This window comes from Carassius carassius, chromosome 1, assembly GCF_963082965.1.
Source record: "Carassius carassius chromosome 1, fCarCar2.1, whole genome shotgun sequence".
NCBI lineage: Eukaryota > Metazoa > Chordata > Actinopteri > Cypriniformes > Cyprinidae > Carassius > Carassius carassius.
In genome coordinates, this window is record NC_081755.1 from 40,761,894 (window position 1) to 40,789,871 (window position 27,978).

Sequence of the window (27,978 nt, forward strand, 5' to 3'; positions counted from 1 at the left end):
CAGTGAGTTGAAGAGAACAAAATCGTCCCTTACTGATTAACTTGCACCAAATATCACAACGAAAAATGTTATTTGCTGAAGTAGGTGAAGGCATTGTATATTATAATTTTGGCATACAATAAATTACAACCTTCAGAGTACGCAGAAAAAATGCAGTAATGTAGTCTTATTTTTGGACCCTGCTGTTTGCGAACGCAGTTCTAGGAGTTAATTATAATGAAGCACTTTGTAGAGTCTTTGCTCAAGCATTTTAGAATGACAAAACCAACATTTCAGATGCGGTGCAGTGAGATCGGTCCGTTGGTTGGTGCGGTTTTATTAGTGCTGGGAAAATAAATCAATGCACCGCGAATCGAGAAATGATTCCGCATCAATTCTGAGATTTTCCGAATGCATCGCAATTCTTTCTCGAGTGTATTCTGAGCTTAGTTTTGAACAGCAGATGGCGCTGCATGCTTTAGAAAAAGCCATGTTCTGCTTGTTTCCAAATCCTTACACACTTGAACGAAAATAATTCATAAATTTCGAAATATAGGCTGTGTTTACATTAATCTGGTGTCATATTCTGAGCCGAGGTGAAATTACAGACTCAGCTGAATGCACAAGTGCTCTTCTTCATGAGCATTTGAGTGTGCAGATAAAAACCAGATTAGAGCGCCATCTGCTGTTAAAATCTAAGCTCGGAATCGATTCCAGGAGAATCATGATGCATTCGGAAGATCTCAGAATCCATCCACGAATCGATTCTGCATCGATTTATTGTCACAGACCTAGGCTCTATGCCGTCCCATTGCGAAGTCACATTGATGCGATTTGTTAAAACTGTTTTCATTTATTTCTTACCAGATAAGTAATTAATCCAATTTAGCAGAGCACATGTTTTTTTATGTGCATTTTTAGAACTTGTATGCGTCTTTTTTATTATTTCATGCAATATTATCCGAAAAAGGTGCCTAAAAATTGGTGGATGGAAACATACTTAGAGTCAAATGGGTTAATTTAATTTATTTCCTCGGCCTGACTGGAGTATTCTGTCAAAAATAACTTCCTTGTCACTGTAAACGTCAGTGTCAGTGTGAACGGCCCTTTATTCTTCAGTTGGTGACTGTATTCATTGATTGCGATGTAACGCATCCATCCTGAACAGTTAAGCCAGCTGCAGTATGATCTGACCTGCTGTGGTTGTTCTTCTAGATTTGAGATTGAAATCGAGCCAATATTTGGATCACTGGCTCTGTATGATGTCAGAGACAAGAAGAAGGTATGTTAAGGTGTTCTTAACCTCGAAATGCTTGGTATAGTTACTGAAAAGTTTGTGGGTTCCAAGCAGGTTCCTGTAATTGAGATCATGATCATTGATATGCCATTTCTCTTTCACATCCATGCTCAGATTTCAGAGGATTTTCACTTTGACCTGAACTCGGATCAGATGAAGAGCTTGCTGCGACCCCACTGTCCACACGTAGCCATTTCCACACTGGCGCGATCCACGATCTTCTCCATCACATACCCGTCTCCGGACATCTTCCTAGTCATTAAGGTATGACCAGCAGGGGGCGCTGTGCCACGTGTCCTTTAGGGTACCAAAGGTCAGAGCAGGACAAGAGTGACCCTAGGTCATAAGGCATAAGGTCTCTAGGTTTTTTTTTCTTGCTGTGCCAACATTTTCTCAGTGGCCTTACCACAAATGTTTTTATATTTCATACAATATACATTTCTCCATTCTGTACTTTCAATGATTACTCAAAAGTATATTCAATAAAATGTGAAAAGTACAGTTGTATGTATATTATTAGTTTAATCAGATTGTTTTGAGTTGAATACGCTCAACCCATATTATGTAAAAATCAGATATTAATTATTGTTAGTGCTCAATTATTAATAATGGTGCTTATTATTATCATCTATTTTGAAACCATTATTTGCTGCTTAATAGTATTCATCATACTTTTTTCAGGATTCTTTGATGAATAATAAGTTCAAAAGAACAGCACTTATTTAAAATAGTGAAGACATTTATAATGTTACAATATATTTCTGTCACTTTTTGTAAATTGAATGCATTCTTGCTGAATGCATTATTTTTATTATTTTTGTCTAATGTATTCCAAGATATTTAATTGTAATGTATCACAGTTTCCACAAAAATATTAAGCAGCCAAAGCTGTTTTCAACATTGATTTAGAAAAGCAGCAAATCAGTATATTAGAATGATTTCTGAAGGATCATGTAACACTGAAGACTGGAGTGAAGATGCTGAATATTCACCTTTGCATTACAGGAATAAACTACATTTCAAAATATATTCAAATAGAAATTCTTGGTGAGAATAAGAGACTTCTCAAAAATGAAAAATCTACATTTAGCCCCAGACATCCTTCTTGTTAAGCTCTGCTGTATTTGTGTTTCAGCTGGAGAAAGTCCTTCAGCAGGGAGACATCGGCGAATGCTGTGAACCGTACATGGTCATGAAGGAATCAGACTCCACTAAGGTACGAGTGAAGATTTACATGAGGGTTTTTGCATGAGTATTTCATCAGACACATCTGGCATGATTTTGGTATCCTCTGGGGGATTTCTCAACTTGATCTGGACTGCTGCAATATTTGTTAATCTTCTTCAATATGAGCAAGGTCCAGTAGATGATGGAGCCTGTGTCTGTCACTGTACAATTCTGTTGCCAAGTTGCTTTTTTCGGCTTTTTGAAATGGCACGATAAATCACCCATCACCTTCACACAGGGTTTGTGTAACAACCCAGATGGACATTCTGAAATGATTCAGTGGTTTTTACCTTGAAGTGTATGTGTGTGTCTACATACAGCATAAGGAAAAGCTGGAGAAGTTGAGGGCTCAGGCTGAGCAGATGTGCACTAGGCTGGGTCGTTTCCGCATGCCCTTCGCCTGGACTGCGATTCATCTGCTGAACATCGTCAGCAGTGCTGGAGGCCTGGACCGCTCCGATTCAGACTCAGATACAGGTATTAACCAGAGTCAACACATTTGAACTCAGCTAAGAGTTTACTTTTTATTGCTTTTTTATAGCCAGTCATTTTGAAGATGTCTCTGAAAGTAACACATATAAGGGCCAATATATTTACAACTGTACATTTTTATATTTGTAAGCCTTTTTCCAATATTCAGTTACAAGACATTTTGATCCAGAAATGCATCTTCAATGTACTTTTTTTTTTTTTTTTGTACTTGATGTAATGTTTTTTTTTATTAGTTTCTTGTGCTAGCAACAGACAAAAATGATTTCATTTTTGCAATAGTCCTCAACTGAAAGAAGCAACTTTTGACCACACATTTAATCTGATGGTCAAACGTTAGAGCAGAGTCAGAAATTACACCCAGATTCCTTATTTGGGACTGCACATATGTTGTCCATGTACCTAAAACATAATTTATGTTACTGTCAACCTTATTTGGCCCAAAAATGATAACTTCAGATTTCCTCGCATTTAGCTGTAGGCGATTTTGTTCTAATCAGCCCTTCACCTCCTCAAGACATAATAATAAAGATAAATGAGAAATTGATCCTCCAGATCTAATAGGCAAATAAATCTGAATATCATCAGCATAAAGATAAGACATACTGTGTTTAAAAAAATAAAACAGTAAATAATAGTGAAAAAATAGGCCCCACAATGGAGCCCTGAGGAAGATGTCTTAAATAATCAGTATGTAATATAATTGTATGATTGTGTTAAATAACAGTAAGCTAATCAGTAACTAATATATTCTGTGATAACCTTCTGAAGAACTACTATTAATTATCTACTAGTTAAGGTTCAAGAAAAATAACTATGAAGTAACTACTAATAACAATTAATAATTTTCTTGAACCCTAACTAGTAGATAATTAATAGTAGTTCTTCAGGAGGTATGACAGAATACATTATTTATTGATTAGCTAACTGTTACTTAATATAATCATACAATTATATTACATACTGATTAATTAACACATCTTCCTTAGTAGTGAGTTAAGTGTTAATGAATAATCATCTGTTAGTTCTTCAATAATTCCTTATTAGTAATGTAGTAAGAAAGAAAACAGTATTCTAAATTGTTACCCTGAAAATATACTCCCCATCAGGCCATCCAATATGTAGATACAGTTGTTTTTTCATCTGAACAGGGTTGGAGAAATTTAGCAGTACTTCGCTTGCTTCACAGCAATGGACCCTCTGTAGTGAGTGGGTGCCGTCAGAATGAGAATCACAATAATCCACATCTTTACATTTGGTCAAAATCAGAAGAAAAATATACACAGATCAAGCACCATTTACAAGTGAAAACTGAAGTGGCATTTTGAAGTTAAAAATGCTTTAATGTTTGAATTATCGCAAACATGAAGCTTTTCACTTTTCAGGATGTCAACTGGTGGACTTTAGTCATGTGGGTTACTTGTGGATTATTGTGAAGTTTTAATAAGCTGTTTGGACTCCCATTCTGATGGCACCCATTCACTGCAGAGGATCCATTGGATCCTATATTCACAGAGTTGGTTCATTTTATATGGCTAACAAAGTAAATTTGAATATAAATATTCTAGGTGTTACCGAGCCCTAGTTGCATGACACTATTATCAAACAGCATTTTGTCATTCCTTACAGAGCGTAAGGGGACGTGGAATGAGAGGAAGAAGAAAGGATTTGAGAGGATGAGTGTAGGAGAGGACATGTGCAACTTTACTAACTTCCGTCCAGCGACTCTCACTGTCACCAATTTCTTCAAACAGGTCAGTTCTCTATTCATGCACATTTCTGATGGTAGTGTATAATCACAAAGTATTATATACCCACTGAATGAATGTTGAGTGTTTGTGTACCGCTGCAGGAAGGAGACAGATTGAGTGATGAAGACTTATATAAGTTCCTGGCAGACATGAGGAGGCCGTCGTCTGTCCTGCGTCGACTCAGACCTGTGACTGGTACCTGTCCGCACTTATTTTTACTGAAGCAGTTCTATTATTTAAGCCTTTTCTCACACTCTGTCGGCCTCTTTCTGTCTAGCTCAGTTGAAGATAGACATCTCCCCGGCTCCAGAGTCCCCGCACTACTGTCTTTCTCCAGAGCTGCTTCATGTGAAGCCTTACCCTGACCCACGTGTGCGCCCCACCAAAGAAGTGCTGGAGTTTCCCGCTCGCCATGTCTACACCCCACACACTACCTACAGGTCAGTCCACACACAAGAGCAGCCTGTCAAAGAGCAGCCAATATGTGACCCAGGAGCACAAAATAAGTCATAAGTAGCACAGATATATTTGTAGCAATAGCCAACAATACATTGTATGCATCAGTTCATCTTTTAGATTATGTAAAAATCTCAGTTGAAAAGAATTGTCTCTTATGACTGGTTTTGTGGTCCAGGGTCACATATAGGTATCATGGAGTGTCATAAAACTACAGTCTGTCGCCTGAATTCATATGATAGCTGATATGATATGATAGCCAGAACAGACTCAAATTCAAGCCGTTATCCATTTTATTATCTTTCCCACCAAATCACTCATCATACTTCTATAAAAAGAGATGCATGTTAGAATGATTTCTAAAGGATCATGTAAGACTGGAGTAATTATGCAGAAAATTCAGATTTGCATCTCTGGAACAAATTAGATTTTAAAATGCATTACAGTAGAAAACGTTTATTTTAAATTGCAATAATATTTCACAATATTACTGTATTTCAAATCAAGTAAATGCAATTTTAGTGATAAAAGGAGACTTCCTTCAAAAATGTTAAAAGTGTTAAATCTCCATCTGGTTTTGCTGAATGGAATATATTTATTCTTTTGGGTTGGATAGAATAAATGGTGAGTACATCATGACATTTTTATTTATTTATTTTTTCATTTGTGGGTGATTATTTCTTTCATTTTGCTAAAATTATTGGGTAGTTTATATTTGCCCACCCATTGAGCCATGGTAATGTCTGCATTGATTCATCTGTGGAGAAGTTTTTTAAATGATTATGAAAATATAAACTCTGAGTATTTATTTAAAACTGTGTGTACTGATTTTATCATGCATAAAAAGACCAGGAACATTTACGTATAAAGTAAATAATTTTAACTTTTGCCATATTAATATTGTTTCAAAACAGAAAAAGACGACACACAACTTTTGTTTTCCTTCAGTTATAAGTTAGAAAGTATTAAGTTATAAGTTACATATATATATTACATATATATAAAATTATATTTTGTGCTATTATAAACATTATTCACTACCAAAAAGTAGCTAAATATTTGTAACACAGGAATTTCATGCAGCATTTCACAGTTTCAAATGTTTTACAAAAATTCACTCTCGTTAAGGCTTAATGAATGAGGCCCAATGTGCGTATAAAACAGCTGGCAAAGTGGACATATGTGTCATATTTATCGCATGTAGTACATGAGATCCGTTTGCAGTGCCATGAATGGAGTGTTGATGAGAGTAGGTTCCTCCTCATATGTGATTTTTTTTTTTTTTTTGTGGTTAGACCATATTCTGAAATGAGAAGCAAATACTGAGATGAAATGATGATTTAACAGGCGATCGCATGTTTACTAGCAAGTCTGCACTCAGGCTTACCTGTTTCTGTAAATCAGCCAGTTGCTGGTTTTGATTCTTCAATTTCAGTTTCTGTTCTTGTGTCCACTTCGTCAGGTCCTTTAGGTTAGAGATGTTTTTAAGTGGTGTGTCCTGTCAAAAAGAGGTTATTGGTTATTTTCAGATAAACTGTAGTGTGTTCATTGAAAGGCAGTTCTGCGGCTTCACTACCTTGATCATGTCTTGGACAGAGCTGTTTAGGTTAACCTCCAGACTGTTCAGCTTTCTCTTTAGCTGTGTCTCTTCCAGCTCCACCCTGGTGACTTTATCTCTGTTCTCATGGACCTGAATCTCCAGCGCTTTCATCTGAGCCTGCAAACAGACCAGCTGTTGAGCACACTAATCCAACTCCTCATGGACTCACAGATCCCAGTACACTAAGTGAGAATTACAGTATGATTATGTTAGTAAATGAATATAATGAGATGAGGAATAAAATAAGAGTGACAAAAAATCTACAATATTAATAAAGTAAATCAAACCTTTATTTAATACAATATTTACTCAATTTGGTGTCTGTGTCTGTCTGTATGTATGTGTGTGTTTGTGAATCTCCACGTTGATTTATATACAAACAACATAAAAAAATATTTTAAATAGTTTTACATATTTATTCAGTGGCATCTTTGCTATGAATCAAGGCCTGATACTAATGACACTAATAAATTGTTATTATAATTAAAAATTTTGCGGGCTAATTATTATTATTTTTACATAATGTTATTTGCTACATTTAAATATTCTTGAAACAAATAAGATATTTAAATAATCTGTCAAAATAAGGTCCTTGGAAAGGGATTGTGCATTACTATTTTATTTCTCATAGATAGATAGATAGATAATTATAGCGAGTATAATTATAATTTGCACATATTGCCTAGAAGATAACTTAAGTGAAAAGTGGCACAATTAACCCCCTCCCCTATACTTAATTAATTATAATATTGTTGGTATATTTTAGAACTGAGCTACTATTTCTGTTACTTTAGATGATAATTTCAGATAACTTATTGATCAGCCTGGCCAGTAGTCTGTCACAATATGTCATTGGTCAAGTAATATATAGGCTTTACCTGAAGGAGCTGGAGTTTTTCTTTAATCTGTCGCTCATTTTTAGCAGTCTCCTCCGTGTCATGCCCCAGTCTCTTCACCTCACTCTCAGTTCGGCTGATGGCTTTCATGACGCAGTCCAGTCTGGCCTCTGTGCTCTGGTACATGTGGTGCAGGGATTCGGTGAACTGCAGCACGCCATACATCAGGATGTTCACTTCATCTGTGGAGGCCAGCTTTTCCCTGGCTTGGACAGACTTTAGCGGAGATGAGGAGACCCCATTCACACACAGAGCTGTAAACACCATGCATAAAGCTGCCTGCATCCTGCCCTCTTCTGAAATAAACTGTGACTGCCGCAGGTGCAGGGAAACAGGCTGTTTTAATGTGCACGCTTTGCAACAGGCTGCTGCTTTTATAAGCAGTGATGATGCATGTTGGACATTGGGAAATCAGCTGAGACGTGAGCAAATCAGAACTATGCTTACAGTTGTGTGTGAGAGAGACCTTGACTTATGTTGGTCAGACAGATGTTTAGTGGTATTGAACCAGGGACGTACTTAGCGGTCTGTCTGCCAATGCACTCTTCTCCTTTAACCCCAAAGGCATTCAGAGCACCTCTGTCACAGAATCAAATGGAGACTGTGCTATTTTAAAAGCACATAGATAAGAGATTGCAAGTGTTTGCTGCATTATGCAATGATCGTATTTAGCGTCACAGGAGGCCTGGGAGATCCTACAGGAGTCCTGCATGTTCATGCTCTTGCCACCTGTTCAGTGTTTGATTTGGGGTAAAGTCGAGTAATCCGCAGTGCCTTTCATGTCTATTTATATCACTGTTCCTCAAAGGAACAGGAAGGAGCACAACTGAACAGGCTCAACGTTTTCAAGAATTTTAGGCATAAACGGAAGATTTGAAATAGGCCTATAATTTGCCAGTTCACTAGGATCTAGTTGTGTTTTCTTAATAAGAGGCTTAATAACCGCCAGCTTGAATGATTTTGGGACGTGACCTAAAGATAACGACGAGTTAATGATATCGAGAAGTGTTTGTGGAGATGCTCGGCCCTGGCAGTTTTTAGAGCCTGTCTATAGCTGGACAAACAGTTTTTCCATGCAATTCTAAAAACTTTTTATTTAACCTTTTTAAATTTAATCAGCCAAACTGATGAATCTCTTACCACAGGTACTTTTTTGCAAAGTAAAAAAATCATTGTTGTTTGATGACTGTTATATAAATAAGTTTGTATCACAAGGCCTTTCTATCTACAAAAAAAAAAAAACTGTTTCAGTAAATCCTAAAGAAATCATTCTGGTGTGCTTATTTGTTACTTAAGAAACCTTTCTCATCATCTCATATAGTTGATAATGGTTGTGCTGCACAGGGAAATGTAATAGCCACAATGCAGTGTCTTTTTTTCAGTTGCTACATCGAGCACGCTTGCATTGCTGAAGTCAAAATCTGGTGTCAGAAATCGCTACACTGAAGCACCTTTCTTGAGAAACTCATTTTAGTTACTCGGTAGACTCAATCTATTGTTCTTAGAAATGAAGGCCATGCTTGAGAGAGCACCACAGTGTGCACCGCTGTGTTGACAGAAGGATGCAAACTGTATATAACCTGGAAATCGAGATAAGTGGACTGAAAATAAAAGAACATAAGTTACATAAAAGTATGAGTCTCGTAGACTTTGGAAACTTTAAATGGTAGTGCACATAATGGCTCTCAACTTGACAGTTTACATCATCTACAGGCTGCGTCTAAACCATCGCTGGTCTGATAGAAAAGGGTTCATTTATTCCATCTGTTTCCTTCTCTCTCCCCCTCAGGAACCTGTTGTACGTTTACCCTCAGAGTGTCAACTTCAGTAGCCGACAGGGTTCGGTGAGGAACATTGCAGTGAAGGTGCAGTTCATGGCAGGAGAGGATCCCAGCCAGGCCATGCCTGTGAGTCACCGATCACACCCGCACCCGGCTCTAGTCACACTGTCAAAGCCTATTCTTCTAAAAAGACAAAAAACATTTGGGATTATGTAAGTACATCTGATGCGATGATCTCATCGCTTGGATAAACTTAATTGTGCACAATAAAGCTCTCCAAATCTGTGCCAAGAATATGACAGCGCCTCCCTAAAACGCATCGATCCATGTCACAGTATTTTAGCTTCAGCTAAACACACAGGTTGCATTAGTCACTCGAACCAAACTCAGTCTTCAGATCTATTAAGAAGTGCTCTGGGAGATTTTGGAGATTTCAGTGAACTAGCTGAACCTTTTACATTTTGTTAATCTAATCACGGATTTTAGAAACTCCCTAATAGTGTTAGCACAGCATTCACACACCAGTTGCTCACTTTGAAACATCTGTAATTTATTTAGGGCACAAGTGAGGCCATATACAGTGCAGGTACATTAGAGGCTAAATTCATTTTGCGATAATTAGGTAATCCATCCACAGTGTTATGATTAGCAAGGGCAGCATCATAGCTGAAATGTAACTCCCCAGTGACATCTAGTGGAGCCGTAAAGCTGTTATTCACCACTGCAATGTGATTTCCACCCCCTGAACAGGTCATCTTTGGAAAGTCAAGCTGTGCAGAGTTTTACAAGGAGGCGTACACCCCAGTGATCTACCATAACAAGTACAAACCTTTGTCTCATTCACTAATCATTACAGAAACAAGACTTCTTTTTCATTTTATATATGTCTAGAATTATATTACATTTCCATACAGCAGTGGTTCTTCTTGATGCAAAGGGCCTCCCACTGTGCAATACAATATCCAAAAGCTCCACATTATATGTGTATTAATCTATTGTATACACGGACAGAGCAAGAAAGAAAGAGAATAATAAAAAAAGAAAATTTTAATTTCAAGTTTTTGAAAGTTTTTATGCTCACCAAGGCTGCAATTAGTCGTAGTAATGAAAACACAGTAAAAATAAAACAGTCATGTTGAAAAATGTATTGTATTATAACTGTTTTCTACTAAAGACAATTGGTTGACAATAAAAAAGATTCTGAAGGATAATGTGACACTGAAGACTAGAGTAATTGTTCCTGAATATAGCTTTACCTTCACAGAATATTAATTAAATAGGAATAATATTTCATTATAGTACTGTTTTTAATGTATTTTTGTTTAAATAAATTCAGCAATGGTGAGCATAAAGGATTTAATTATATCACAAAAATATTCTATGTATATCATTTTGTATAATTCATTTTTCCAGAGGTTTCAGAAACTGTATGTTCTTATTTAATTAAATTTTTTTTATATATATTATCTGAAATTATTCATCAAAGTTTTTAAATATTCTTTTATATTGCAATGATTTCACATTCAATCTTCAAATTAATGTTGAAACAACATAAAGACAATATATATATATATAATTTTTTTTTTTTTTTTTTTTTTTTTTTTTATATATGGCATCTTGTTTTTATGGCTGAATACCAACACTACTGATGTCTCTAGAAAACTGTGCTTTTTCCCCACTAATATTTAACCATTGACTATAGCTATTCAGCATTACTGTATTGAGAGCTATCAAATTTAACATTTATTAGACTTTAAAAAATAACAACTTCTAATTTAAGTGAACTTAAAACAATCTTCACATAAATCATAAAGTCATAACGCCTGCGTTAACTTGCTATTTTTAACAGCACTATTTATTATAGTAAAAATCATGATTTATTATTATTAATAATATTATTATATTAAAACAAACTAACAATTTAAACTTTTTTATTATATATAAAAAAAAATTAAATAAATAATAATCTGAGGTTATCCAGTGGCCACCTTGGAAGTTTGCTGAGGCTCTCTAATGGGTCCCATCCCCTAGTTGAAGACCACTTCAGCCTTTTTCAGTCTCCTCTCTCCGTCTCTGCAGGTCCCCGGAGTTCTCCGAGGAGGTAAAGATGAAGATTCCCGCCAACCTCACCGACAACCACCACCTGCTCTTCACCTTCTATCACATCAGCTGCCAGCCCAAGCAGAATACCCCCTTGGAGACGCCGGTGGGCTACACGGTGAGAGAAGGACCCCCTCTCTTCTCCTCTTCCTCTCTCTCTGTCTCCTGACAGCCACACTCCAGCAGCGCTAGAGAAGCGCTCCAGGCTACCTGATGAAACGCTCACCTCCATGTGACCCTGCCCCCCCCTCAGAGACACCTGGAGCGTCCCCATACGTCACCTCTCATGCACTCTCTTTCCCTTCTGGGATTCGGTAGCACCTCCCCTGACTCTGTCGATGACACTTTAGAAGTTGTAGTGTCATATGATTGTAGGCCACATATAGCACATGAATACTGCATGTAGGCTGTGCAGGGTTCTCATAGTTCCTGTTGTTTTTTGCAGTGGATCCCCCTCATGCAGCACGGCCGCCTGCGCACTGGCTCCTTCAGTCTGCCCGTCTCTGTGGAGAAACCTCCACCCAGCTACTCCGTCCTCACTCCTGACGTAAGAGACTCATCCTGAACTGGATGTTTGTGATGCTTAGTGGTTGTGTGCGGAAGATAAAGATGTCAAAAGAAGGGCAGACAGGCGGCAACTGTAGTTGAATGTTTTTTTTTTTTTTTCATAATTTAATCTTTATATTTCAAAGACTACTGCTATACTTGTTTACCCTTAACACTTTTGTAAAAGCACTAGATTTTAATTTTTACAGTTGTTATTTTCTATTTACTGCAACTTGATATTATTATTTCACTATATTTAGACATATTCCAAATTGTGGAAAAGCGCATATACGTTTAATTCAAAGTCATCAACACTGAAGAAAAATATTTGACATCAAAATAATTTTTCTTAAAACAAATTTTTTTTTATATCCTATGAAGTCAAATGACTTCACTCCATGCTTCAGAGAGAACTTTAGCTTATTTATGACTAAAGAAATTCAGCCCCTGGTCTCCCTTATACCAAGTCCATCTTAAAACATAAAATGATGCCAGTTTTTTTTCGCAAGTGTCAAGTAATATTGCAAGGAACAGAGATTATGAATTTTACCATGACAAAGGCTATGCTTTATGACACTCTTGGGGCTTTCAGTCAAATGTCCCAATTAATATTCATAAGTCTTGCCTACTGAGCAAGTGTCACATTATGTAATCAATAATATTTATGAGCCAAGTCTAACACTTGGTAGGATTCGTAGATTCATGCTGTAGTGCAATCAGTTCAGCCATGGGCACAGGCACAACAGAGAAATGCTGTTCAGTAGAGATTCTAGTTAGTCTAAAGCTACAGTTTACATCTACTTGGCTGAGATATCTGAGGAGGAATGTGCACATGTGCTGAGAATATCTTGTGGCCTGTGTGTGTTTCAGGTACAGCTACCAGGGATGAAATGGGTGGACAACCACAAAGGAGTCTTTAATGTAGAGGTGAAGGCAGCCTCCTCGGTTCACACACAGGTAATAAAAAACAAAAACAAATGCTGAATGAACACATTTCTAATACAAAGTGGATTCACATACATGTCTCACTTAATGTGTGTAGGATCCACACCTGGATAAGTTCTTCACACTTGTGTATGTTCTGGAGGAGTACTCCTTCCCTTTCCGGCTGAAGGATGTTATAATCACGGAGGCAAACGTGGAGGCGGAGCTGAAGGCCAGCATGGCAGCTCTGAAAGGGGCTCTGCTGGACACTTGTGTGCGCTTCCTGCATCAACTGATGAGCAAGCTCATATTGCTGATCGTACACCCACCTGTCATAGCAGGACAGATCGGTCAGCAACACTGGATTTGGTCTCTAATATTATTGTTACACATCATATTTCCTTGTGTGATAAATTTCCTCTCTTTCCTCCTAATCCAGTAAATCTTGGCCGTGCTGCTTTTGAAGCCATGGCCCTGCTGGTAAACCAGATCCATAAGAACCTGGAGGGAAACCAGGACCATCATGGCCGCAACAATCTGCTGTCCTCCTATATCCACTACTGCTTCCACCTGCCCACAACAGAGCCTCTATCTCCCCCTGCTGGTGAGTGAGGAATACAGCTCAATGAGAAAGGGATCCTTCACCCAAAAATGAAAATTCTGTCATTAATTACTCACCCTCACGTCGTTACAAACCCCTAAGGCCTTCGTTCATCATCAGAACACAAATGAAGATATTTTTGATGAAATCCGAGAGATTTCTGACCCGTCATAAAGAGCAACACAACTGACACATTCAAGAATTTGTTGAATAAAATCTTTATTTTTGTTTTCACACAAAATATTATCATTCACTGATGTCACATGGACTAATTAACATAATCCTTTCTACATTTCTTGGCCTTGAATGTGTCAGTTGTGTTGCTGTCGATGGGAGGGACAGAAAGTTCTCGGATTTCATCAGAAATATCTTAAAATTTGTGTTCCGAAAACGAAAGAAGGTCTTAGGGGTTTGGAACAACGTGAGGGTGAGTAATTAATGACAGCATTTAAATTTTTGGGTGAATTAACCCTTTAAAGTGATTTGAGAGATACAAAATGCAATGCATCTTTCAAGGAAGAAATGAAAAAATCAGGATTTAGAATAATTTGAAGATAACTAAATGATGACGAAATGTTCATTTTGGGGGAACTTGAAGTCTTAAAAATGCCCTTTTGTGTACTGTAGAGTTATTGAACCGTTGCTAAAACTGTAAACGTTATTTAACCTTTAAACTGTGCTGATTCATTTCTCTGGGGCTCAGTATTTATGTATTGTGGTTAATGCTTTACTCACATTTTACACACATATTCTCTCTCAATGGATCTCAAGAGCAGAATGCTTATTTAAGTTCATGCACTGAGTGCGTCCCACTTCCTTCTTCAGTGGGAGCTGCATCGTATGATCTCCCCATCCAGTATGCCACACTCTCTAGGGCGACAGCAAGACCCAGCAGCCTGCTCTTGTCCCGCTCCAAGAGCCTTAGTAACTCCAACCCTGACTTGGCCTCAACACCAGCCACCCCTGACGAGGAGGTGCAGAGAATCATCGGCAGCAAGGTGGGCGGCTCTTCCTCTGGCTTCTGTTCTGATTGGTTGTTACTGCAGTGTGGCCACTCTGTCCTGTATTATTTCTATCTTGCCTATGCAGTCAAAAAGAGCGGAGTATTAAAAGAAGCACTTTAAGTGATAGCTGCTGTTATTGTCTTTTAAACAGTCCGTTTCTGTTTTATCTTCTGTGGGGAAACTGATCATTAAAATAAAATATTATAGTAAAGTTATTTTAGAATAAATTGGATTAACTAATCCGTGACATCACTTTGCAAAACAAAGATATTTCTATGAAAGAAGTAAATGCTGAAAAATGGTGCATTGAGAAAATAACAGTTTAGCGGATTCATCAAAATCGTTAAATAGTTTTTCTCGTACTGTCTTGTGCTGGAGCTCCAGGTTCAGGGATTGACTGTGAAATGTGTCCTGTGTTTAGCTGTTGATTTGCTCTGCTAATAATTGTGCTGTTTTTGCTGTGGTACTGCTGTTCCTACCCTCTCCCCTCCACTGTGCCCTGATTGTCCCCCAACCTCCTCTAAATTAATTCTTGTTCCTGCACTTTGTCCCCTCCCTGTGGCCCCTGTATGTTGTTGCACTGTGGTGTGTGTTTGTGTCGTCGGTGGATAAGCAGGGGATAGACCGCTCACATTCCTGGGTAAACTCTGCTTACGCTCCAGGGGGCTCAAGGGCAGTGCTCCGTCGGAACCCCAACTCCAGCTGTGAGCTCAAGCAGGTGCCAATCAAGCCTACACCCTAATGTCCCTCCCTACTGCCTCAAATCATACACCCCCTAATATAACCTGTAGCTGCCTCAGACCTTTTTACCCCACATAAACCTTTAGCCATAACATTTTTTGTACCACCTCAATTTCTACAATCTAATATAACCTTTCATTCTCTGAAAACATACAATCTAACATGACCTGTTATTATTTTAAACTTTTAACAGTAACATTCCTAATAACTGTCCTTAACCTTTAACCCTATCATTACTTGTTACGGTTTCAAACCTCTAACACTAACATTACTTGTTACTGTCTCATTTAACCCTTTACATTTCTTATTACTGTCTCAAACTTTTAACTATAACATTCTTAATCTCCATTTTGAACCTTTAACTCTATCGTTACTTTTTGCTGTCTCAAACCTTTTACCCAAGCATAGTTACTGTCTCAAAATTTTAGCCCTAACAATACTTTTTACTGTCTCAAACATTTAAACAAAAGTTTTTATCACTGTCTTAAACCTTTAACCCTTACATTACTTGTTACTGTCTCAAACCCCTAACCCAACATGACTTGTTAGTGTCCCCTACACCCTAGTTCCCCTCATTCTCAACTTTTTTTATGCTAAAATGCCAAGTCCATATTCCAGCCCTACACCATGTCATTCTGTATCCTCTTATTGCCTTCACTCTGGTATTACTTCTGTAATCATTCTCTGCCAGCTCTTCTGCTGCTGTCCATTTGGCTTTATTTTTATGTATGTCTGTCTGTGTATGAAGATGTGTGAGCTTTCGTGTAGAAAGTTGCGTTCATGCCTCCTCCTTTTCATCATTCAACTCATGTCTCTTGCCTTGGTGTGCTGTACTTCTCCTGACTGTCAGTGAGGAGAAACTTGGTAGAAGTTTAGTTACCAACAATACCAACAACATTGCATGCCTCTTGCAGTGATGGAGCAACAAAACTGCAATGTTTCACCCAGTGCAATTAACAACTACTATGTCACATCAATTTGATTAGATCCTCCCTTACATTATTACATTTATTTGGTGCATAGCCATGTAATAAGTCGGGTAACCACAAAATAAACCCCTTAAGGATTATACAAGACCTCAACCACGCTGTCAGGGTTTATTTTGCATTGATGACCGGCTGACTGTACATTATCTCTAACATAGCATGGATTACGTTTTTATTATTTTTAGGATCTGGGTTGGTGTGTGTCACAGGCATTGTCTTATCCCTCTTCCCTCATTTTTTTCTACTTCTATTTCTGTCTTCCATTCTTCATCGTCATCATCATCTTCCCCACCACCATTGCTCTGTGTTCACCTACTGGTCGACAGGCCAGTGAGCGTGCCTGTAATCGCATGTCTGCCTTCATCGAGACTGCCTCCATTCTCTGTCCTCCTTCCAGGCAGATCGCCAAGAAGGTAGAGCACATCCTCATTTACTCACCTCTGCACTCTCCTATTTAGGGCTGCACGATATTGGAAAAAAATGACATTGCGATATTTTATTTTTCTGCGATATATATTGCGATATGAAATCTAATAAAAAAAATTCTTACAAACAAAAATGGGGTGAGCACACTTACATTCTCATCTTAAATGATTTAAACATTGACACCATCGTGTCAATTGATTAATATTCGCGAGGGAGAGAGAGCAAGACAGCGCTTGTGCTGTTTGAAGACAGTGAGCGTGCGGCCGGGGCATCGCTCTCTCTCTCTCTCTCTCTCTCCCTCTTTCTCCCTCTCATGCGCGCTCTCTCTCTGTTAAACTTTGCCCTGTTAAACTGACAGGACTTAAAAACACATGCAAATGATAAACTTTCACTCTATGATGGTTGAGCTGTGCAATTAATCCGCGAATCACATTCGGCAAGGGCCGGGGAGCAGCTGGCCCGTACATTTAATGAAAAACGGATCAACTAGTATAGCCTACATAGCACATCCTGCGATGTGACTATCGTGGATTCGTACATCGCGATATCGATGCTTGAATGACACATCGTGCAGCCCTACTCCTATTCAATCGTTCTTTCATTTGCTCATTTATGTACTCACCCGTTCATTGAGCCACTTCTTCTTGTTCATGCACACATATTACTACAACCCGAATTCCGGAAAAGTTGGGACGTTTTTTTAATTTTAATAAAATGAAAACTAAAAGACTTTCAAATCACATGAGCCAATATTTTATTCACAATAGAACATAGATAACATAGCAAATGTTTAAACTGAGAAAGTTTACAATTTTATGCACAAAATGAGCTCATTTCAATTTTGATTTCTGCTACAGGTCTCAAAATAGTTGGGACGGGGCATGTTTACCATGGTGTAGCATCTCCTTTTCTTTTCAAAACAGTTTGAAGACGTCTGGGCATTGAGGCTATGAGTTGCTGGAGTTTTGCTGTTGGAATTTGGTCCCATTCTTGCCTTATATAGATTTCCAGCTGCTGAAGAGTTCGTGGTCGTCTTTGACGTATTTTTCGTTTAATGATGCGCCAAATGTTCTCTATAGGTGAAAGATCTGGACTAATGGCAGGCCAGGTTAGCACCCGGACTCTTCTACGACGAAGCCATGCTGTTGTTATAGCTGCAGTATGTGGTTTTGCATTGTCCTGCTGAAATAAACAAGGCCTTCCCTGAAATAGACGTTGTTTGGAGGGAAGCATATGTTGCTCTAAAACCTTTATATACCTTTCAGCATTCACAGAGCCTTCCAAAACATGCAAGCTGCCCATACCGTATGCACTTATGCACCCCCATACCATCAGAGATGCTGGCTTTTGAACTGAACGCTGATAACATGCTGGAAGGTCTCCCTCCTCTTTAGCCCGGAGGACACGGCGTCCGTGATTTCCAACAAGAATGTCAAATTTGGACTCGTCTGACCATGAAACACTATTCCACTTTGAAATAGTCCATTTTAAATGAGCCTTGGGCCACAGGACACGACGGCGCTTCTGGACCATGTTCACATATGGCTTCCTTTTTGCATGATAGAGCTTTATTTGGCATCTGCTGATGGCACGGCGGATTGTGTTTACCGACAGTGGTTTCTGAAAGTATTCCTGGGCCCATTTAGTAATGTCATTGACACAATCATGCCGATGAGTGATGCAGTGTCGTCTGAGAGCCCGAAGACCACGGGCATCCAATAAAGGTCTCCGGCCTTGTCCCTTACGCACAGAGATTTCTCCAGTTTCTCTGAATCTTTTGATGATGTTATGCACTGTAGATGATGAGATTTGCAAAGCCTTTGCAATTTGACGTTGAGGAACATTGTTTTTAAAGTTTTCCACAATTTTTTTACACAGTCTTTCACAGATTGGAGAGCCTCTGCCCATCTTTACTTCTGAGAGACTCTGCTTCTCTAAGACAAAGCTTTTATAGCTAATCATGTTACAGACCTGATATCAATTAACTTAATTAATCACTAGATGTTCTCCCAGCTGAATCTTTTCAAAACAGCTTGCTTTTTTAGCCATTTGTTGCCCCCGTGCCAACTTTTTTGAGACCTGTAGCAGGCATTAAATTTTAAATGAGCTAATTAAGTGGATAAAAGTGTAAAATTTCTCAGTTTAAACATTTGCTACGTTATCTATGTTCTATTGTGAATAAAATATTGGCTCATGTGATTTGAAATTCCTTTAGTTTTCATTTTATTAAAATTTAAAAAACGTCCCAACTTTTCCTGAATTCGGGTTGTACTATTTCAAAGAAGTCTGCCTTCATTATGTGTGGTTGTGTTCTGTGTGGATATTTTGTTACATACTTATTTTTGTAATGCTCTCTGCGTTCAGTTACTTCATGAAGAGTTGGCTCTCCAGTGGGTGGTGAGCTCCAGTACCGTGAGAGAGGCGTCTCTACAGCAGTCCTGGTTCTTCTTCCAGCTCATGGTCTGTAGGCCTCCAACCCTTTACATTTTTCAAGCCATACTTATTTCTTTAGCACTTTATATGATACACATTGTTTCAGAGCAGCTTCACAATAATACAATGGGTATTAAGTGTCTATGTTGTAAAAATAAAAAAGCAGCTCTACTTTAGTTCAATATCAGTGTCACTGTTGCAAAGTTCATGAAATGAATTCAATTCAGCTATAAAGCAGCTATACAGAAGACAATAGTGCCATTATTGAGCTCAAGTCAATGTTGATTCAGTTGTTGCAAGGTTAGTGCAATTTCCCAGCTCAATTCAGTTCACATCTGGAGAAGTTAGTGCAGTCAAATCGATAAGATTACTGAATATTACAAAGCCCCGCACTTGACATGAGGAAAAAGTTGTAAATCTTTCACATGGCATAATTTTTTAACTTGTTTACTAAATTGTGCTCATGATATTATAATTTATTCCCTCGTTTTATGTAAACAGTGTGCACAAGAAAATAGTTTGGTTGCTCGTTTTACTAAGTCGTGGCTACGTTTTAGTTAAACAAAATGTGACCCTGGACCACAAAAGCAGTCTTAAGCCACTGGGGTTTATTTGTAGCAATAGCCAAAAAAACATTGTATGGGTCAAAATTATAGATTTTTCTTTTATGCCAAAGATTATTGGGATATTAAGTAAAGATCATGTTCCATGAAGATATTTAGCAAATTCCTAACGTAAATATATCAAATCTTCAGTTTTAATTAGTAATATGCATTGCTAAGAACTTCATTTGGACAACTATAAAGGTGATTTTATCAATACTTAGATTTTTTTTTTGTACCTTAAGATTCCAGATTTTCAAATAGCTGTATCTCAGCCAAATATTGTCCTATAATAACAAACCATACATCAATGATGATGTATAAATCTAATTTTCGGAAAAGAAATTACACTTAAGACTGGTTTTGTGGTCCAGGGTCACAAATGAGAGCAAACTAATTCTATTGTGCACACAATTTACTAAAAACGAGAGGTATGAGCTATTAAATTGTGCTTAAAATTGAGTAAAACGAGAATTGGTTATAATATGGGCACAACTGACTCTTTTTGAGCTCTGAACAACATAAATAGTCTTTTAACTGTCTTTTAGTTTTTAATTAAAGGGCTAGTTCAACCAAAATAATAAAAATGCTGTCATTTACTTACCATCTTGTCAATAAAAAATTTATAATTTTTATTTTCGAGTGAGCGGTCCCTTTAATATATTCCCACATATAGTTCGTCTGTATTATTTCTAGATTTTCTAGACATGCAGGTTTTGAAAAAGCTTGTGTTTGGTGAGTTTTTAAGGCAGTTTCAAAGCTTCAGATGGTATCACTCATTTTTCTGTGTGATAACAGGTGAAGAGCATGTCCCATCATCTGTTCCTGTCCTCGCGCCTGGACTTGCCCCGACGCCAGCGCTTCCCCGACCGCTTTGTGGACGACATCTCTGCCTTAGTGTGTGCCATCAGTGCAGACATAGCCAGCAGATATCAAAAGGTAAAAGAGCGGCAGATCTCCTTTTACTGTTTGAGGAACACAGACCGTATGTAGATGGGGCGGCAGTGGCTCAGTGGTTCATGTAGGTTGTCTACAAACCGGAAGGTTGGTGGTTCGATCCCCGGCTCCACCTGACCAAGTGTCGAGGTGTCCTTGAGCAAGACACCTAACCCCACCTGCTCCCGACGAGCTGGATGGTGCCTTGAATGGCAGACACCGCAGTCGGTGTGTGAATGTGTGTGTGAATGGGTGAATGTGAGGCAAATTGTAAAGCGCTCTGGATGGCCATGTGGTCTGTTGAAAGCGCTATATAAATGCAGTCCATTTACCATTTACCATAAGGGGATGTGTGAGACTTTATGGTGGTTAATGGCTGTTTACTCTTGTTATGATTTAACAGGATGCATGCTTATTTTTGTCTGAACTATTATCTTTGTGCATTTCAGGATGTCGAGTTAGTGGAGAGGTTAAACAACAGCTTGGCCTTTTTCCTCAATGACCTGCTGTCTCTCATGGACAGAGGCTTTGTTTTCAACCTCATCCGCTCGTATTATAAACAGGTACGTGCATAAACACAGAAGCACACATTTTAAAATGCTATAAGTGTGTTTGAGTGGTGTAGTGTGAATATATGATGCACTTATCCATAGTTTTAGCATCATTTGATGTATTTCTGCTGCCATGATCACTAGACGTTGTACGCATAAAATGTTAAAAATGTGCCTGGTTTGCATGGATTGCAGTTGGTTTAGTGAACAAGACACATGCAGATGTGAGGTGCAGCTGTGAAGTCACCCTAGAAACTTTAGCGACAGATGACAGTTTGGTGCATTTGTGTCTTCAGATTAATAATAAGCTCCACACAGCACAGAACCCCAGCTCTCTGACAGCACTGAGGATGGACTTCATACGGATCGTTAGCAGTCACGAGCACTACGTCACCCTGAACCTGCCCTGCGCCACCCTCAGTCCCCCTGCGTCCCCCTCACCCTCCACATCCTCCACCACCTCTCAGGTACACACACTCGGACTAACACTGTCTTTCACATTAGCTCACTTTCTGCGACTCTTAAATGAACGTTTCAGGGACAAGTCAAGCTATCACAGAAAATAGCTTGGCTTTTAGCTTAGTTTTTTTACTAAAACCGAAATTGTTGTTTTCATACATGTGCGGGCTTTCAGTGTAGGGTGCAGATTCATTCCTTTAATTCTTCATCTCAGACCGTGATTATGTGTGAGGGTTGTTAATTAGAATTAGGCAGATTTACTTAACTCCTCCAGCTTGACTAGTTCAGTTTTGTGGAATTTGGCGATAATGACATGTTTGTTTTGTTCCACTCTTGAGAGCTGGATGTTCATGTTTTCTGAGTGCTCTTCTCCAAATGTTTATATAAACTGACCACATTCTCTTACTCCACAGAAATCTAGTGTCAGTGCTGGAGAGCTTCCTGATTTGTTTGTAATTGTGCGTTGCAGCGTTTCTCACTGTAGAGTTTAAATCCTGTCATGATGGATGTTATGTTTCTGTCTGCCATACAGCCACATTATATCAACCCGAACACACTCAGTGGAATCCTCTTGGGGAGTAAATTGCACATGACTTTATATTATTATGGCAGAGCTGAAGCAGGCATTTTCTGTGTGTTCTCTTGTAGAGCTCAGCGTTCTCCTGTCATGTTCAGGATCAGGGTGTGGTCAGCATGTTTGAACTGTCCGTGCCGTTTCGCCAGCAGCATTTTCTTTCTGGTCTGCTGTTGGCTGAGCTGTCACTCATCCTGGAGCCAGATGGAGAGGGGTGAGAAACACTCACACACTCACGTATTTTACTAGGGAGACACATCTAGACATTCCCAGCTTATGTCAGTACTTTATTACTTTCATCTTATGGTCAAAGTACTGATTTTTAATATTCGCAATTAAACAAATGTCTTAACAATTCCCAAATTTAACAAATCAGTGCAAATAATGGTGAAATATCATAGTTCACAATGACAATTTCGGTATCATATCTACAGACAGGGTTTTTACTTTTAGCTTCAGACTGTGATTCCATCCAGCTGGAGGATATCAAACATGTTCTGTATTTTGAGACCATTTTAGAACATATATTGTTTTATGCGAGTCGTTTTTTGTATGATGCTAAAAATTTTCAAAAAGTCGGCGTGTGTGGTGTCTAGTGTTTCTAAATCTGTTCAAATAAAATCTGTTGAGTGTATTCTAGCCTGAGAGGAAATATACCGATGATGAGAACACTCCTTTGTTTAAAAATGTTAAATATTAATATGAATTTTAATGGTATTGAATAGAAACCGTACCATGTATCCCTCAAGTATTTCTTAGTGAAGGAAATATTTCTTCAACTTGTCTGTAAATCTAAAAGTAAACCATGTGGGAACAATTACAAGCTATGGAAAGAAAAAGAATGATATAGTTCTTGAAGTTTTTGAAGTAGCAGCTTATTTTACCATGTTTGAAGCCATTTAGTTTCATATTTCACCCTTACAGTGATAGTTCACCCAAATATTATAATGGCAGTAAATGGGGGGGTTTGAGATTTTGAAGCAAAATCAAATTCATCCATCCATCATTAAAAGTACTCCAGAGGGTTAATAAAAGCCTTTTGAAGTGTGTTGAATGTGTGGAGCACTATTTATGATGGATGGATGCACTTTATTGGGCTTCAAAATCTCAACACACATTCACTGCCATTAGCTTGGAAGAGCCAGGACTTTTTTTTATATAACCCTGATTGTATTCGTCTGAAAGAAGAAAGTACTGTATTTTTTGGACTATAAGTCGCACCTGAGTATAAGTCGCATGAGTCCAAAAATACATCATAATGAGGGTAAAACTATAAGTCGCATTAATTAAGAACCAAGAACCAAAAGAAAACATTACCGTCTACAGCTGCGAGAGGGCGCTCTATGTTTTCAGTAGGCTACAGGAGCACTGAGCAGCATAGAGCGCCCTCTCGCGGCTGCAGACGGTAAAGTTTTCTCTTGGTTCATTTCTCTTGGTTCATGTCAAATTAATTTTGATAAGTCGCACCTGACTATAAGTTGCAGGACCAGCCAAACTGTGAAAAAAATCTATAGTCCGGAAAATACGGTAATACACACCTAGTATGGCTTGAGGTTGAGGTTTTTTTTTTTTTTTTTCATTTTTGGGTGAACTAGCCCTTTAAATGACCACCAGCTGTTTTTGAACAGCTTTTATAAATGGGACTTCAAAAATACATAGATTCCAACACCTCAAATCACATCTCACACCTCTTTCTCAGTGTGTTCTTCCTACACAAGAAGGCCATTAGTGCGCTGCATTCTCTGCTGTGCAGTCACGACGCAGACCCCCGCTACACAGATCCCCAGGTCCGCTCGCACGTCGCCCAGCTCTACCTGCCACTCATCCCCATCATCATGGAGACGCTGCCCCAGCTTCACGACTTCACCGGTTAGTGAGAGCCTGCGAGCAGAGCAGACTGCTTATCTCTTCAGTTATTTATATCAACTCTGTTTATGAGTTGAATAGTCTTTTAAAGGTCAGCGCTCCACAGTCATTAAAAACTGAACAAAAGTCCTGTTTCAGCCGAGATCTGTATCTCTCCACCTTTGTGTGTCCCAGACACGTCCCCACAGCGTGTACGTCATGCCTCAGCACTCGTCGACGAAAGTGACCCAGACAACAGCACCATCAGCCAGTCTGTTGCCATGGCCATAGCTGGCTCACCACTCCCCCACTCCAAGGCCAACCCCTTCACTCTGCCGTCCATGGTGAGTACCTGCTCACTGACCACTGTTAGTAATTAAGATGAACGAAGGTTGTGAAGTTTTAACATTTTTTGAACAGTAGTGTGCTGTATGTTTTGGTTAACCTTTTTGAAAGAAGTCTCTTATAGCTGCACTTGTTTGAGCAAAAATAGAGTGAAATATGATCACCATTTAAAATAATTGTGTTCTAGTTTAATACAGTACATAACAAAATGTAATTTATTCCTGTGATGAATCTTCAGCATCATTACCTAAGTCTTCGGTGTCATATAATCTTTCAAAAATCATTCTAATATACTGATTTGCTGCTCAAGAAACAGTTATTATTATCATTAATGTTAAAAACAGTTTTGCTGCTTAATATGTTTGTGAAAGCGGAATTTTTTTTTTTTTTGATACTTAGAAAGTTAAAATTCACAGCATTTATTTAAAATATAAATATTTTCTTAATAATGTCCCTTTTGTGAATTTAATGTGTTCTTATTGAATAAAACTTTTTTTTTTTTGTAAATAAAATAAAAATGACCCCCAATTTGAGACCTGATTTTTGTTCCATAGTTCAGGTGACCCATTCATATTAAGCTTTGGTGTTCATGCAGGTAATGAAGGTTCGAGTCTGGCCTGCAACATGCCCAAATCATGTTCCCCTAATAATTTTACAGTACTTTACACTTTTTTTATTTATCTAAATGTCCCAAATTTAAAAAACAGTATTATTCTTATTTTTAATAAGCTATATTTATTCACATGATTTTCCAATGCTGTTGCTCCAGTGGAATAAATAGAAAAGGCAAACAACATAAATAGAATTACTTGTGTTAATTCATGGATTTCTGGAATTTCCCTCCCATTCATCTGAATGAGGTCACAGCTGCAGTGTCTTAATATCACCACTAGAGGAGCCCTTCATAGTCACTCCTGTCCATTCTGTCGGCTGCAGTACTGAATATTGTGTTCCCTGTTCATTAGTGAATCTTAATGGCTTGTGTGCGGCTGAGGAAATGAGGATCATGTGTGTCTAACTATTTATTATACATGGGTGTGTAACGACATCCTCTGTATATGCCTGTCCTAAACAGGCTGCCGGATGTGATGTCTAATCGGTTGGCTTTGTTGTGGTGTGTTTGGGTGTAAATGTGTTTCTGTTTGTTTGTTCATCAGGCGGGCCGTCAGTGTAGCGCCCTCTCGGCCGACTGCAGCAGGACGCTGCTGGTTTGTTTCCTGTGGGTGTTGAAGAATGCAGACGCTGGGCTGTTGGAGCGTTGGGTCTCAGACCTGTCTGTGCCACAAATCAACCGCTTGCTTGATCTTCTTCACCTCTGTCTGTCCTGTTTCGAATACAAGGTACATACTCATTCCCTTCTCAGTAAGGACTGGTATTTAGAAACACTGATTTCCATTCAGTCATGGTGAGGTAGTGAAGAGATCAGGAGGATTGATCCTGTTTTATCTTAAATACAAACCAAGCAGTAAGAGTAACATGCAGGTCAATCAAACATCATGTTGCACCTGTTGCTTTGCATATCCTTCCCAGCAATTTTTAAAATCTTGGAAAATCAGTGAATTTTAAATTGAAAATCTTTTAAGACTTTTTTTCAGGGCTGGATAGTATGTATACTAATAATACCAAGTGTGTGTGTGTGTGTGTGTGTGTGTGTGTGTGTATATATATATATATATATATATATATATATATACATATATATATATATATATATATATATATATATATATATATATATATATATATATATATATATATATATATACATATATATATACATATATTTATATTATTTTTATTTTATATTTTCTCACAAAAATAAATAATGTTTTATACCTTGAAAATGCAATATATAAAACATGTTCTTGCAGTTTGGAATCATTGCATTCAATTTTTTATTTTTTTTATATAAATCTTCCACAATGTAATTATTTACAAAGAGGCTGTGTTGAGGATATGCCAGTTTAAACCTATATTTGGCTGACCATCCTGTTTAATTCCAAGGGTGGAAAATGTTATTGTTTTCGGTACAAAACCTTTACTAACATTGTATATGAGGACCAAGGGGGAATAAATATGGTAAAAATATGACATATGAAACCGTAGTTTTGGAAGTCGTTTCGTATGTTACACCATTTCCTGTGACACATTCAGGAAATTTTACTTCATATTGTGCATTGTTGTATTGACGTGTTTTTGATCATTCTGTTCATCGGCCTCTTCTCAGGGGAAGAAAGCCCTGCAGAGGATAAACAGTCTGACCTTTAAGAAGTCTCAGGACATGAAGGCCCGTCTAGAGGAGGCCATACTGGGCACCATCGGAGCAAGACAGGAGATGGTCCGTCGCTGCAGAGGTACAACGGACGCTCTGTTGGTATCTGTGCGAGTACACGACAAACCATTGACCTCTGTTCCTGTGTGTTCCTCAGAGCGCAGTCCTTATGGAGGTCAGGAGAACGTCCGCTGGAGGAAAAACGTCACTCACTGGAGACAGAACGCAGACAGAGTGGACAAGTGTGTCTTTTTGTTGCTGTTCACATTCAATGGGCATCTGAATGATATTGCTATAGCTGTCTGTCATTTTAATGAAGAACATAATCACTAGCTACACATACAGTGGTGTGTGTGTGTGTGTGTGTGTGTGTGTGAATAGTTTGCTGTAAACACTGTCTCTGTGCAGAACCAAGGCAGAGGTGGAGCAAGAGTCAGTAGTGGATGGAAACTTGGCGACAGAAGCTGCTCTCATAGTCCTGGACACACTGGAGATCATTGTCAAAGTAAAACAGACTTTGTGACTCATTTGGATGCATTTACTACTAATAGCATGTGTCACGACATGCATCGTTTTCACATAGTTCATAAGTGTTTGTGCGTGATTTTGCATCAGACGGTGGTGATGTCAGAGCTGAAGGAGAGTGTTTTGGGAGGTGTGCTGAGAGTCCTCCTCCACAGTTTGGCAGGAAACCAGAGCGCCCTCTTCCTGCAGCACTGCTTCAGCACACAGAGAGCTTTGGTCTACAAGGTTTGTGTCTGTTGCTGGCAGTGCTAATTACTGAACATCTTATTTAAAATCATTCAATTCTATCACATGCACACTACCATTCATTTTTTTAATAAAGTCTCTTTTTCTTACCAAGACTGCATTTATTCAGTGAAAAATATGGCAAGTATGGTTGAATATTAGTACAATTTAAAATAACAGTTTTCTAAAAAAAAAAAAAATTTGTAATTTCTGTGATCAGAGACAACGAAAGACTGTTTAGCATCTCACAAGGGTTTGGCACAATAGACAAACATAAATAGATACAAATAAAAACTAAAATAGACAAGAAGAGGTATTCCAAAAGCTAATATATACAATGGTTAGTGCAAGATATTGTAGTGCACCCTGGAGCAAATTAAACAAGATCAAACATCCTGGCAATCACC

The 27,978-nt window shown here is 38.3% G+C and overlaps 1 protein-coding gene across 7 annotated transcripts in view; it reads left to right on the plus strand.

Annotated features, from left to right (window-relative positions):
- LOC132150331 (dedicator of cytokinesis protein 7-like) overlaps positions 1-27,978 on the plus strand; it is a 54,090-nt gene that overhangs the window by 16,922 nt on the left and 9,190 nt on the right. For 3 of the 7 annotated variants that reach the window (XM_059559240.1, XM_059559245.1, XM_059559244.1), the window contains exons 8-36: positions 1,195-1,261; positions 1,391-1,540; positions 2,412-2,492; positions 2,824-2,980; positions 4,622-4,746; positions 4,845-4,938; positions 5,021-5,183; positions 9,485-9,602; positions 10,227-10,297; positions 11,556-11,694; positions 12,022-12,123; positions 12,993-13,079; positions 13,165-13,396; positions 13,486-13,650; positions 14,473-14,645; positions 15,268-15,369; positions 16,705-16,791; positions 19,169-19,264; positions 20,638-20,778; positions 21,225-21,338; positions 21,623-21,793; positions 22,434-22,573; positions 24,059-24,228; positions 24,400-24,548; positions 25,707-25,889; positions 26,777-26,903; positions 26,979-27,063; positions 27,230-27,326; positions 27,437-27,571. In XM_059559240.1, the coding sequence (XP_059415223.1) occupies positions 1,195-1,261; positions 1,391-1,540; positions 2,412-2,492; positions 2,824-2,980; positions 4,622-4,746; positions 4,845-4,938; positions 5,021-5,183; positions 9,485-9,602; positions 10,227-10,297; positions 11,556-11,694; positions 12,022-12,123; positions 12,993-13,079; positions 13,165-13,396; positions 13,486-13,650; positions 14,473-14,645; positions 15,268-15,369; positions 16,705-16,791; positions 19,169-19,264; positions 20,638-20,778; positions 21,225-21,338; positions 21,623-21,793; positions 22,434-22,573; positions 24,059-24,228; positions 24,400-24,548; positions 25,707-25,889; positions 26,777-26,903; positions 26,979-27,063; positions 27,230-27,326; positions 27,437-27,571 (3,721 nt within the window). Of the gene's footprint in view, positions 1-1,194; positions 1,262-1,390; positions 1,541-2,411; positions 2,493-2,823; positions 2,981-4,621; positions 4,747-4,844; positions 4,939-5,020; positions 5,184-9,484; positions 9,603-10,226; positions 10,298-11,555; positions 11,695-12,021; positions 12,124-12,992; positions 13,080-13,164; positions 13,397-13,485; positions 13,651-14,472; positions 14,646-15,267; positions 15,370-16,704; positions 16,792-19,168; positions 19,265-20,637; positions 20,779-21,224; positions 21,339-21,622; positions 21,794-22,433; positions 22,574-24,058; positions 24,229-24,399; positions 24,549-25,706; positions 25,890-26,776; positions 27,064-27,229; positions 27,327-27,436; positions 27,572-27,978 lie in introns of all 7 variants that reach the window. The other 4 variants (XM_059559238.1, XM_059559239.1, XM_059559243.1 and 1 more) reach the window with 3 other exon arrangements.